This window comes from Pocillopora verrucosa, chromosome 10 (assembly GCF_036669915.1).
Source record: "Pocillopora verrucosa isolate sample1 chromosome 10, ASM3666991v2, whole genome shotgun sequence".
NCBI classification, from domain to species: domain Eukaryota; kingdom Metazoa; phylum Cnidaria; class Anthozoa; order Scleractinia; family Pocilloporidae; genus Pocillopora; species Pocillopora verrucosa.
The window spans coordinates 11,313,381-11,326,515 of NC_089321.1; the positions used below are offsets into that span (position 1 = coordinate 11,313,381).

Sequence of the window (13,135 nt, forward strand, 5' to 3'; positions counted from 1 at the left end):
ACCCACCTGCTCTTCATCAGGTCAAAACTGACTGAATGATTGTCCTCAAAACTGAACTGCACGCCTTCTTTAATAAATGAATTCACAGGTATTCAAGAGTTTGAAAAATATTTATATTTCCAATTTTATTTCAATTTTCACTGATTTCCCGTCTGCCACTGTGATTTTAGGAAAATTAATAGAAAAATTAAAAATTTTCGTAGAATCCTAGTTCAAAATAGAAATGAAATACACTTACCAGGGTAGGAAACATTAAATCGGTCTTCACTCGTTCAATGTTATGCACATAAACGATTCATGCTTCAACTGTCGGGCAAAAATTCGTAATTAGAATTTTTAAGGAAATACGAGTGTCAAAGACAAAGGAAAAAAGAAGCAATGAACAAAGTGCGTTTAGGTAAAAGTCAGCTTTAAGAAAGAGGCTAATGACGAAAGATAGAAAGCGAAGATTGAGGCCATTTCATTGCTGCTGTTTTTTTTTTTTTTTCCTCTTCCATCCTTTCACCATTACAGGTGGTTCCTCCAAATTAGGGAGACAAAGAATAAATTGATAAAATGTAATTACGAAAGCACGCACAGCCCAAAAGCTTATTTCCCTTTAGGCGCAAAATTGACCAAAATGTTTCCAAATCTAGTGATACTTTAATTTTCAGTTTTCAAGCAACATAAGTGCTGAAAATAAAATAAAATAAAGTAAAAATCAGACAAATACAAACCCAAACTGTATTTCTCAAACCGGGAGAAAAAATATTTTTTCTCTTCTTTAAAAAAATATGTATATTCAATAGCGAGAAGTTCCGGTCGTGAATATTATTAAAAAATTTTTCGCCATAGTCTCTGGAACAACAAAGAGGTCATCTCTGAAATCGTGAATCTTTAAAACAAAACAATATTTTCAACATTCACTTCGTTTTCCGCATTTCCGGTCGACATCATTTTACAAATGAAATGATGTGAGAAAGAGGTACATTGTTTCCTTCCCGGAAAAAAGATATCTCTTATCATACCCAATTTCCTCTTTTTTAGGGAGAATCACGCTATACAAGATTCCCTTTTTTTTATACATTTTCTCTAAATTTAAACCATGATTGATAAAAGGAAATGGAAAGCTCTTGAAGAAAGGTGTCCATTGCATTTTCAGTTCTTTCCCGCCATATTTCCCACGCTGTTTATATTCAGCTGTCAATCATAGCTATGGTTGCTATGACAATAGCAATTTTAGACCTCGTTTCCCTCAAATCTCGCTTCTGATTGGCTGTTGTTGAAGTCTCGTTGTCGCAGTTGCAAAATGGCGTCTTCTTGAATGTGACCCGCCCCAGAGCCCATGGCTGAAAAAAACACCAACATGGAGTGGGGCCTCTCGCGCGAATATCTTGCCGTTATCCCGACGTATCTCGTTGCTCTTCGAACTTTCGGAAACTACCTCAATTCCTCTTCCCAGTGGATCGAGTCAACGAAAAAATGCCTTCTTCTCGGGCCGGGAATAAAAGGATTTATGTTTTCAGTGTCTCGAGCAAGGTGTCATTCAATACGGTTTGGTGTACCAAAAAAGGGCGCTTATAGGGTGTGTGATTTTCTCATTCGCTCGTCACCGAGTGGTCGGCAGTCCAACGCAAGCCACGATGGCGAACGCACAAGAATCGCATGAAGGAACGGGCTCGTACACTCGATTTTAGCCGTTCTCTGAACGAAGAAACATTCCATTTATCTTTATGGAGGAAATACAAACTAAACCTAGTGTTTTGAAGTTCGAAACGAGCAGTTTCAACGCAAGTACGTGCAAGCATTGTTTGTATAAACTAGTCGTACGGAAAATTGTATGCATATTTTAGCGGTCCTTTCACGTCTGGATCTTGCTCGACAGGAAACTTTTCTTCGTCATACAAAAACGTCGAAATGGTTATTTCGCTTCAATTTCGAAGGCCATCTTGTTGTGTTTAGGGAATGGCGGAGAAATCAAGTAATTTTCCCTATTTGGGATATTGAAAATCATTTAAATTTGCGATTAATATTCGATAGGTCTTGTCGTTTCTAATTTTTCGGAAATTTATTCCTTTCGTTGTAGATGTCGATGCCAAGAAAGAGCAAGCAAAGACGGCAAACGTTATGTTTGAGGGAAAGAACATTCATTCTTCGCCGTTGGATGGAAAACTTCTTTGTAGCTACAGTGAAAAGCTTTGTAAGCAAAGAAGGTTAAATGGCTACGCGTTTTGTATTCGACATGTGTTAGAGGATAAAAACGCTCCGTTTAAACAATGTCAGTTTGTGGCAAAATACAACGGACATCAGTGTACAAATCCTATACCGTCTGCCGAGGATCGAATGTGAGTTTGTAATTTTGTTTTCTTTGCTTTTCCCCCTTTGTGAATATCATTCTCCTCTTGATCGCTTCCGCGCTTCACTTTGATGTTCAAAGCGATGGTGATAATGCTTTTGATGATAAATCGCTCTGAATTTTCGTTCTAACTCATGCTTTATGTTCTTGTTACCTTTTCAGATACTGCAATAGTCATTTACAAGTTTTAGGAATCGTTCCCAAGAAGAATCGACGAAAAAAACCTGGCGAAGGAGTCGAGTGCGAGGCGAATTCATCTTCTTCGACAACAGAATGTAAAGCAAGGACAGATGTTTTGGCGACTCCAGCATCGACAAACATGTCTTCGATCCCCACTCTATTTCCTTATCGTTCAAAAAAGCCTAAAAATCAACCGCCGAAGAAAAGTTACGCAAATAGTCCAGCGATTGAAGAGCTGAGAGAGAGTAGGAGAAAATGGCAGAAAGACAGAGCGGATTTATTCAAGATTTATGGTAAGGATTTTTACAGAAATTTTGCGTCTTTGTGCTTTTAATAGAAGCTTAAAGCGATTTCGTGTTTTTGTGCACAATACATGTACTTCGTGGCACCTCGATGATCTAAAGCATGAACTATCGAGTTACAACAACAAGAATTTAAATTTCCGTGAGTAGGTCTTTACTGTTCTGTAGAAAACGCTTTGTCCAAAAATACGATACAGTTTTGTTTTCACCATTTCGTTTTCCTCATGGAATCTATTGGCGTCGACCTTTTTTTCTCGTAGATGAACGAGATTCAAACCTCTATTGATAGTCAATCGATCGTGTTACTCTCTAGTTTGGAGAAAAAAATTACAAAAATCTCGTGTCATGTTATAGTTTCACAATTTTACAGAAAATGTTTTGATCAGTGGTATATCCACCAGTTTTCCTGCCACGTTACCCGATTTAAATCAGACGAAGTTTTTGGTGGCAGAGTTTCTAATTTTCCAAATTTATTATGGTGTGATCCATTCCTATTTATTTGAAAAAAGTTCAGTAGTGATTGTCACGAGATCACCTAAGTTTTAAAGTGAAAGTATCGTGTCGGTCAGGTTTAAAAAATACCTGACATCATGTGATTTAAGCTCAGTAAAGATAGATGTTTCTGGAAGTTAAGTACAGAACAATTTCACCAAACATCTGCTGGCTGGAATGATTACAACTGAAAATTTTTAATTTCTCAGAGAAGTACAGTTCACAGGGTGTTAATTTAACAAGTTAAGAGGTTTCATCAGAAGTCTGGTGTGGCTTGACTATCTCACTGTGTACACTTGAATAAAAAGCTGTTATATAAATTTTCCGACATAATTAATACCTTTGAATAGGTTATCTAGGAGCTTTTAAAGTTTCGGTCCATTTCCCTTTTATCACCTTGGAAACATCTTTTGAGTTTAGCCGTCTTATTTCTACAAGTGTGCAATCAATTGATAAATTCCAATTTGGATAGTAATGTACAGTTTTTGCTGGGTGATATTGATGGAAATTGGTTGTGGGATATACAGTTGCAGTAAAACACAAATTCTTCATAGTTTAGGAAAAGAAAATGATCCCAGTGGGTCTGGAACATTTATATGATACAGACACTTGGACATTAGCACATTTAATCCAAGCAATGGTATGAATGAAAGTTTCCAGAATTTGTAGAGTATTTTGCTTTAAACAGCTGGAAATTTTCACCTTGATTTGAACATATTTTTTGTAACCAGAGAATTCTCACCAGTGAATCCACTTGAAAGGTGCACCTTGCAGTGGAAACAAACAAACTAAATGTTATTCACACAGTAACAAAGATGTGAAGTTAAACACAGGCATGCTGTTATGACTGTAATGGTGTGAAAGGAGTCTATTTCATTAAAGGCTCTTGCTAATGCAGTAGCTCTCAGCTGGCAAACTTGTGATTCAATTTGAGTATGTTCTCTGAGATCAATATGATGGTTTTGACCGTAAAAACTGTTCATTCTGCCTTACAAATGGAGGGAATAAGCTTCGAAAGAAATTGTGGAGCTGGGCCAACTGAGTTGGTAATGTAAATTGGCCACAGAAAGAGTTTCTTAAGCTAATGATTTCAGCGTTAACCAATTGTCAGAGTGAATTCTGTATTTTGGCTACCTTTCAGTATTGTTAGTTTGAATTTTTGCATCTAAGAGAGAATTGGGACGCAATTAACCTGGTCCATGTTATTCAATGCAATGATCTAGGGCTATGTTATGCCTTAGTTCTGTTTGGCTTACAGTCATTTTACACCACATCAACTCAAGATTTCCAGAATACAACAGCCTTCCTTTTTAATGTTTTTCCTAAGCCAATCACCATTAAGGCAGGGCCAGTAACAATTACTTAACTTGATTGTGATAAAGATTTCCTCACAAATATATTTAACTTTATCATTCATCTTCAAGTCATAAAAAATGCTAGTTTCTGTTAAAGTTCATAGTTAATCCAGTGCATATTTGGTTTCCAGTCATTAGCAGGAGAATTGTGCATGCTAGTGGCAGAATTCTTTGATCTCTGTAAACTCCCTGCAAGTAATGCTTCTAAGTTTTAATGCAAGTGTATTTTTGTCGTCAGATATTGAGAGTTCTGATGGTGACAGTTCCAGTGAAGGTGATGATATGCCCTGGCAGCAAATGTGGCTCTCTTCTGATAGTGACCTTGATTATGAAGCTCTCAGAAAAGAAAACAACTGGTTAGTCAGCTTGTCTTGTTTTTTTTCCCTGACAGTTGAGAGTGTTTGCCATGTCTTACAAGAACGGAAACACGTTGAAAATAATTATGCCACCGCTGTAGCATCTTTTGTACCCCAATAACTGATGGATTGTGCCCCAAATTATTGATGGTTTTCTAAGGAGGGTATTTTTCTAAAGAGTTGCAATCCTATGTACTTGTTGCTATTCATCAATAGTTGGAAAGGAAGTATTGATGGATCTTAAAATTTAAAATTTAAAAAAAAAAATTATCTTCCCTTAGAAGGTCTCAATCCTTTCACTGCCCAGAAAGGCAAATTAGAAATTTCTCCTTTAAGTATCATAACATTTTCAAGCAGAAAGGTTATAAGAAGAAAGAAAATAGCAACCAAAGGGTCTTGTCTGACTTAACAGTACATTTTCGGAGCTGAAGCAATAAAGAATGAATTGCATTATGTATGAAGACTTTAGTTTTAGATCTTGGTAGGGTTTAGAAGGGTATTTGAAAAAAATAATTCATGCATGAAATTATTGTTGTTGTTTTTTCATCAAAAATAATTCTGCCTCCGAGTTGATCTAAGAAATAGTGGTTTCTTCAAATTTATGTTACCCAATTTCTTTTTAGCCTTCATGCTGATATTAGAACTGCTAAGATTTCAAGACTGAGCAGCCAGCTACGACGACAACTTCACCAACTGAGGAGAACACTGCGAACACGGCGTCATCAATACAAAGATATGATGGCATCTGGTAATGTTCTGGTTAAGGCTGTTCAGAGTAACAGTTCAGCCTGTGTGGATTCTCTTCTGGAAAATAGCAAGAAGATGCGGAGAACAAGGTGGGATGTTTCACAAAATTAGAAGAATTGAATTCCCTGCATTTCATGTTACCTGGTGAATTTACCCCAGATATGGAGCTATGATCTGGAAGATGTGGTTACTCCATAGATTTAGAAGTCAGGGTCTAAACCCTTGTTTGGTCTTGGTGTTGTGTTCTTGGGCAAGACTCTTCCCCCTCAAATTGCCTTCCTCATGTAAAAGATTATAAATGTCAGATGAACAGATGAACAGATGAACAGATGAACCTGTCATGGATCAGCTTTGTATTTTAGAGGAAGGGGGGGGGGTAATACTCAATGGCTCCATGTCTTTGAAACAGGAATAATGCTTGGTCACGCAGGTCACTTCATTTCTAGATCAGAGGTAATCTTTCCAGTCGCACCTCGATCATCCAGGCTTGTGGGAATGGGCTGAATAGTCCAGATAAGCATGAGTCTGGATAATTGAATATTTGTATATTATTGAGTCATAAATAAAGAGAATAAGTAGCATTCAATCAACTTTTCACGAAAATTAAAGGGAATTCTCTAATCATGTGTGTCTTGCCCAAAATCTGCCAAGGTCTTAAGAAAAATGTCTCACAACAACATTTTACAGCTTAAAATGATCTAGCATTAAAGGTGCATTAATAGAATAGTGCCCAATTGTTTCAGTACATCTGCTTTGTTTCACTGGAAAAAAATTGTTACAGATCTCGAATGCAACTTATTGATATTCATGAGAAAATTGGACCTGATAGTCAAGGTTCAACTATACTAAGCTATAACAAAAATAAGAGAGTCGGAGAAGCAAAGTTAACCCTTTAACCCCATTAAATTTAACATGAATTTCTTTTCTCCATAGACCCAGACCTGCTAGATGTCATGTGAAAACATGTGCATTCACTCAAGATGACGTTCAATGTAAGAAGAAAGCCTTCCCATACACCAAATTCTGCAGGGATCGTATCCTTTCCACATATTTACTGTTGGCCTTGAGAGAAATTTTGAGAAAAAATAGTAGGATTGGAAATTGCTAAGGGCCACGTTAGGCAGAAATGAGTGCTACAATTTGATAGTTCCCTATAGTTTGATAATCAGACTACTCCGTATGAAAGTTGCAACTTGCTTGGCTGGCAGCCAAATGTATTACGCCTATGAAATCATTAATGTAGGTCATGTGGGGGTATATGTAGTGGGCATGTAAAATTATTTTTGCTGTCTTTCGGAATCTACACAGCAAGTTTAATTTTTCAAAGCAAGAATGTAGTTGAGATTTTCACTCAAATTTTGACCTAAATGTACTCTGTTACATTTGTAAATTATATTTTAGAATCTCCTTTCAGTGGCCATTGTGAAGGTTGATGTTTGACATAGGTTGCTTTGCCCCAAAACAAAAAATATATTAATCTTTTCTCTTTAGTTTGTTTCCTTAACAGAGTCAAAATTTGTAGATATAATGAATGACTCTATGCAAGTATTGTATGCCCAGTGCACTGCCAAGTGGCCTGGAGGTCTCCAATGTTCTGTGCCAGTGTTTGATGTCATTCATGAGCGTCCTCTTTGTGATGAACATGCCAGGAAAAAGGTTAGAAGCTGTGTCTATTAGAATAGAAACTGGATATGCAGTTTAGAACAAAATTAACAGCTAGGCCATTTTTAGTTGAATTTGATAAAAGATGCTACAACTTCAAAATTTGTTCTTACTCCATAAGTTGCTGTTTGTGGTTTGTTGAGAAGAAACTGTGAGCACAGTTTTCTAACTTTTACTATAAGTAATAGATGCCACTTCCTATTATTCATCAGTGCAGTGACCCATGTCATATGTTTGGAGAAAAGGAGAAAAGTTTGTAAATCAGAAGCTGAAGGGGTGAGGTTTACAAACACTAACCTCTTAGTGGGTTATTACCCTGGTAAACTGATAGTGCAGTGTATTATAAAATACCCATGGGTAGAAGGGCGCATGCTTAGCAGGGCCAAACAGCTCAGATCAATCTGTCTGACCCTTTACATGTTATGGTTTTGAATAGGATTGAGCTAGTAAGGCTGTATATGTCATTTGTTTGTGTGTTGTATTCAATATTTTATGCTTTTCTTTTGTTGCAGGCCAAATTTCAAGAGGCTCAAGCCCAAGCTCAAGCAGCTGCAGCAGCAGCCAAGTCCTCTCCTGGAGTAACAAAGCCTCCCCCAAAGAAGCCACGGCGGAAACCACAGCCAAAGGCCCCATTACTTCAAAAGCTACCCAAGCCAACTAAAAAACCAGCCAATAGAAAACCAGCTATGCCCAGGTCAAACAAAGCAAGAGTAGCAAAGACACCTAACAATTCAATAAGACCTGTTGGTTTGGACAATTCATTTAGTCCTGATAATTCATCGGATATGTTATCTCCAGATATCAGTTTGTCATTGTCATCTGACTACTCACATGGAAGTGGACCTTCTCCTATGTCACCTGATCTTGATGAGTTTCAGCAGTATGATTCACCTATGTTTGAATCGGAGCAAAGGGAGGAGATACTCCTTGGTGGCCTTGATAATGAGGAAAGTGAACATGATATCCTTAGTGAAAATTTCCCTACTGTTTCCAATGGCAATTCTGCCATTAAAAGTCTGTATTCTGGAAAAGGCAAAGAATGTGGTGTTGGACACTCTGTTCCAGCATCAGTAATCACACACACCCCAGGATTGTTAAACAGTAGTGGTTTTCTTGGCACAGGTCAAGATGATTCTTGTTTGTCTGAATCTGGATCAAAGTCATCACCACTGAATAGCAGGAGTAAGCCAAACAAGGTCTCTAACTTACGAGACTCAAAGAAGGTAGTTAATGCAAGTAATGCTTCTCACACAGGCCCAAGCATTATATCACCAATCATTCATCAGAACAATATCAAAAAGGAAAATAACAAGATCAAAGAACTTGCCCTTAATAAGGACCCTATGTTTTCTCCCCCACACGGACTTCTAGGAAGCAATGAGTTAAAATCTCACAGCAATGGAGTGAACTCAGATCATCTTCATTCTCCCCCTATGACAATGGATAACATCCTTTCTCCTACACAGCGAAGCTGGTCTGCAATCGTAAACAATACCTCTCCAGCCTCATCATCGTTCACATCACCTCTTAATTCCACACAAACAGGATTGAATAGACTTGTTTCACCACCTTTCTCTCCTCCTTCAATGTCCCCTCACATCTCACCCCACACAACACTTGGAAATGTCTTCACATTTGACAGACCTACACCTTTTCAGCAGTCACATATGACATCACCCACTCTGAGCCCTGCAAGTCCATCATTCCTTCAAGGACAATTGAAACCAACAGGAGCACGTTTTCCAAGGCACAATGAAATTGACCACTCTGATGATCCTTTCCTCTTTGACGATAGAGAGCAAACTCTATTTGGTGGAACATTTAATCAGAATCATGACACAACCTTAGGTGACCTGCGGCTAAGATAAAGTGCGCAAAAGAAGTCATTTTTATCCCTAAAGGAGGAGGAGATTTTTTTTTTTAATTGCTACACCTGCATCAAGTGGTTCGCTTATAAGCAGAAAGATTGATCATTATACAAGTATCTCGTATTCTCAGAAAGCTTATGTGGTGCCACTTCTGCCTGATATATGTACAATGTGTCACAGTAATACCAATCAGGAATTCATTGGTTCCTCCAGAAAGATTTCCAGAGTATTAACTTTTCAGTGAACATTGCTTTATTTGCTGCCATTAGACAAACAATACCAGCATGTTGACTATGCTGTTATTTGTATATAAGAAAATTACTGTAAATATTACCCCCACAGCTTTGTGGTGCATGTGAGGGTGTGATTCATGTCAGGTGCAAAAGACAACTTGGTTGGATTTTCCAGGCCTGTTATTCTACCCAAGTTGCCTTATTTTACTTTACCTACACAAAGATTTGAAGGTTGGTGGAATTGGGTTGTGGCAAACTGTGCTTTACTTCCTTTGCCTGTTAAAAACTGTAACCTTTTGACTCCTAATTTTGCTTTCACCTTGTAATTCTTGAACATACAGACATAGCCTTAATTCAATTTCACACTTTTTTAAAATTATTTCCTTTTTTATTTTTAAGGAAGAGAAGGAGCCATGCGTATAGATGAAAGATACTATTATTATTAATTTTTTTCCACCAAAATTGTCCTAAATGGTACTGAGTAGAAGATGTAGGGGAAAGACATAGCCTACAATTTATTTCCACACCAGTCATTAGGGAAGCAAAATTAAGAGTCATCAGAGTTTATGTTGACTATACATATTTCAACTGAGTGTCAAAAATAATCCAGTATTGGTGGATCTTTTATATTTGTGTCACTCTGAACCAATCTGATGCAAAACTAAAAGATGCAATTCTTAAACAATTGCAATTTTGTTGCTGGCAATTCCTCGTGCATCTGTTAGTTTTCATGGTTTTACTCTGATCTTTCATCTCTAAGTCATGGTTTCTTTGATGAGCTGCAGTGACTGCATTGGTCTGTTTTAATGACACTTGGTTGAAAAACTCTGTATCTGTGTTTATCTTACCTGATCTGATGCTGACTGTGTTAAATGTAAACAAAACCCTCCACCCTACTTCAAACAGTGACATGTGACAAGTCTCATGATTGTGGCAGACATAGAAACTGCATTAAATGCAGTTGAACTTATTTTGAAAAGGAAAAAGATGCTGTATTTATATAACTTCATCTCAAAGATGACTTGATAATGAACTTACATCCTGAACGTCAACTAGTTGTTTACCATGTTTTGTCACATCAAGGGTTATAAAAATCCAGTAAAATTATCTTGACTAAGACTTGACTCTCCTGACAGTTTTCAGTTTCATGCGGCTTTTATTCATTTGGGTTACTTTGCTAGTTATAACTTAGGTTTGTTATTATTTGTTGATTTGGGGCTTAATTCAAATGTTTTGGATTGTTGCAGGGCGTTTTCAATCTGCCCTTTTGTCTTAACTTTTTTGTTGTTTTTGCTTCAGGAACATTCTTTCAGCGAAGGTAATATGTTGTCTTGCCTATTGGGAAATTTCACTAGTAGAATGATAAAACTGTTGGATTATTCTTATTTTGCTTTAGCTAGCTGTAAGATGCAAATTTTTGTTTGTAAAATTAGGGGGCACCAGTGTATAAGTATTTCTATACCATTGTAAGGCAGTATGCTCTAAGAAGATTTTTTTGTTTATATACACTTTTCTGTTTTAGTTTTGTTTGAGGCAAGTCACTTAGCATTTGGTTGCAATATGGCACACACTTAAATTGTAGAGGATAATTCAAGACTTAGTCAGGCTTCTGTCTGTGAGTAGTTTTTCTCTCTTTCTCCCTAGTTGTGAATGAGTTAGCTTTATGTATGGCCATTTCGAACCTGGCAGAATATTCAGGGGAGTTTATTCATGGCCAGATTAATTATACTTAGGAAAACAACAAGACTTCTTTATTTGTTCGTTTGTTTGTTTATTTTTTAGTTGTAACCAGACATAACCACTCTATGCAATAGAGAACATGTCCACTAACAAAGATTATTGTGGCCTCTGAACTGAACTAAATATATTTAATATGGAACATTTGTTTAAAAAATAAATAAAGTATTTTCTGAGAACATAAAGCTTCTGTTCTTTGTTTATGAAATTCAACCAATCTTTAAGTATGATTTGTAGTGGAATCCATCAGTATCTGAGGGTGTATCCAAACTTCCTCCTCTTTGCCAAAAAATTGATTGATTACACCAATTGTGAAATCCCATAGTTAAATTGCTTAGGGTTAGGGTTAGAGAAGTTTGAGAAGGACTTTGGTTAGTATCAATGATTAATTGATCTAATACCAAAATGATAAATCTGTCAACTGAGTAATGAAAACAAAAGATAAACACTCAAAAAGTGCAATTTGTTCACAAATCTGACCGCAGAAATCTGGATTGCTCTGCGTTCGTCCTCTAGGTATTTGGATAGATCGCTCCAACCAAAAGTTAGGTCGCTCCAAACGAAAGTGAGATCACTCCATCAAATAAGTTACTTCGCTACCAACATAAGTTACTTCGCTCCATGTTGAAAAGTGAAGTATTAGTTACCAATGATCTTTAAAATTTGTAAGTGATGTTGTGTCTTGCGACAATTCGAATGCATCGTATTCATCGATTTTCACTCTCCTTCAGATTAGCTACCGAGCTACCGATGTATGATGTATAGCGATGATGAAATAAATGATCGTGGAATAAATTATAACGGAAAAATGAATGCAAAATACGGGTCCTGGATGCACCATGTAGAAGAGCGTTTCGGCCATTTCTTTTAGTACCATGCAAGGAGCTGTTTAAGGCAACAAGGGAAAACTTCAATGCAGTGCCCTCGCCGAGAACTCCCTGTGGGAATATTCCTCGAGGAGGTGACGGTACATTGGTTGGAGCACCGAGCTCCTTACAGCTCAGCATCATGGGAAGACTTTACTGCAGTAAAGATGGCGGTATCTCTGGCGCGCATTTCAAACAGATGAGCAGCTTTGAATCGTTAAGCGGTCGTTGCCGGCCTTACGACGATTTTACCATGCCAAGGAACACCTGCGTTCCTGCTACAGCCAAGCGGAGAAGCAGCTTTAGCAAAGGTACATCGTTCAGTGTTAAATTGACGTGTTTAACCTACTCTAGAAGAAACGCAGCCTCGGTTCTTTCATCATTATTTAGCGTAGGCCTTTTCATTACTATTCCGTGGCATAAGGAAGTTTTTAGGCGATCTTTTACTTAACCATTTGGGAAGATCTTCATGGAATTTTATTTCGCTGTTTGATCTGCTGGGAAAACCTTGACTATCCTGTCTAAAGTTTCTAATTCGTCTTGAATTCTAAAACCATAAGGGTTTGGTTTTGACATCTTCACTCTGGTCACGTACAAGCTACAAGTTAAAACAGATCTTTATATCTCTTAGATTCCAACACAAACGAAATCTGTGAAATACATACAGCTTAGATCAACTCTGAGTAGAAATTGCGCCTTGAAATCAACAGCTGATGATTTCAAACTTAAATTCTCTAACACCATGCTGTCATGTTGAATGGATTATTGATGACAAGAATAGGCTTTAATTAATTTCGCACCCATGTTTGAGTTTTACGATTTCACAATGTTCGCATTTAGGCTAGGACCTGTTCGATTCACGAGCGGAATTTTTACTCCTGTTAAATAGTGTTCGACGAAAACCTCGCCAAAATCACGAGTTTTTCATTGTTTGCGGGAGTTTTTAGCGTCCTAAAAAATTGTCTGACTGGGAAAACGAGCGTTCACTACCTGCGAAAATTA

At 37.4% G+C, this 13,135-nt stretch overlaps 2 protein-coding genes across 4 annotated transcripts in view; both read left to right on the plus strand.

Annotated features, from left to right (window-relative positions):
* Positions 1–1,313: 1,313 nt before the first annotated feature.
* On the plus strand, positions 1,314–10,329 carry LOC131776165 (INO80 complex subunit D). 2 transcript variants are annotated; one of them, XM_059092324.2, is made up of 8 exons: positions 1,314–1,773; positions 2,066–2,324; positions 2,498–2,808; positions 4,903–5,020; positions 5,644–5,856; positions 6,701–6,801; positions 7,290–7,423; positions 7,942–10,329. In XM_059092324.2, exons 1-8 carry the CDS (start codon positions 1,713–1,715, stop codon positions 9,295–9,297), a joined length of 2,553 nt encoding a protein of 850 aa, XP_058948307.2. In that variant the 5' UTR covers positions 1,314–1,712; the 3' UTR covers positions 9,298–10,329. The 2 variants fall into 2 exon arrangements, with proteins under 2 accessions (XP_058948307.2, XP_058948308.2); XM_059092325.2 differs by lacking the exon at positions 1,314–1,773 and adding an exon at positions 1,817–1,960.
* A 1,700-nt stretch (positions 10,330–12,029) lies between these two features.
* Positions 12,030–13,135, plus strand: part of LOC131776137 (coiled-coil domain-containing protein CG32809) — a 31,562-nt gene continuing 30,456 nt past the window's right edge. Inside the window, exon 1 of one of the 2 annotated variants that reach the window (XM_059092278.2) lies at positions 12,030–12,444. In XM_059092278.2, coding sequence (XP_058948261.2) covers positions 12,276–12,444 — 169 coding nt within the window. In that variant the 5' untranslated portion in view covers positions 12,030–12,275. The remainder of the gene's footprint in view (positions 12,445–13,135) is intronic. The other variant, XM_059092279.2, reaches the window with a different exon arrangement.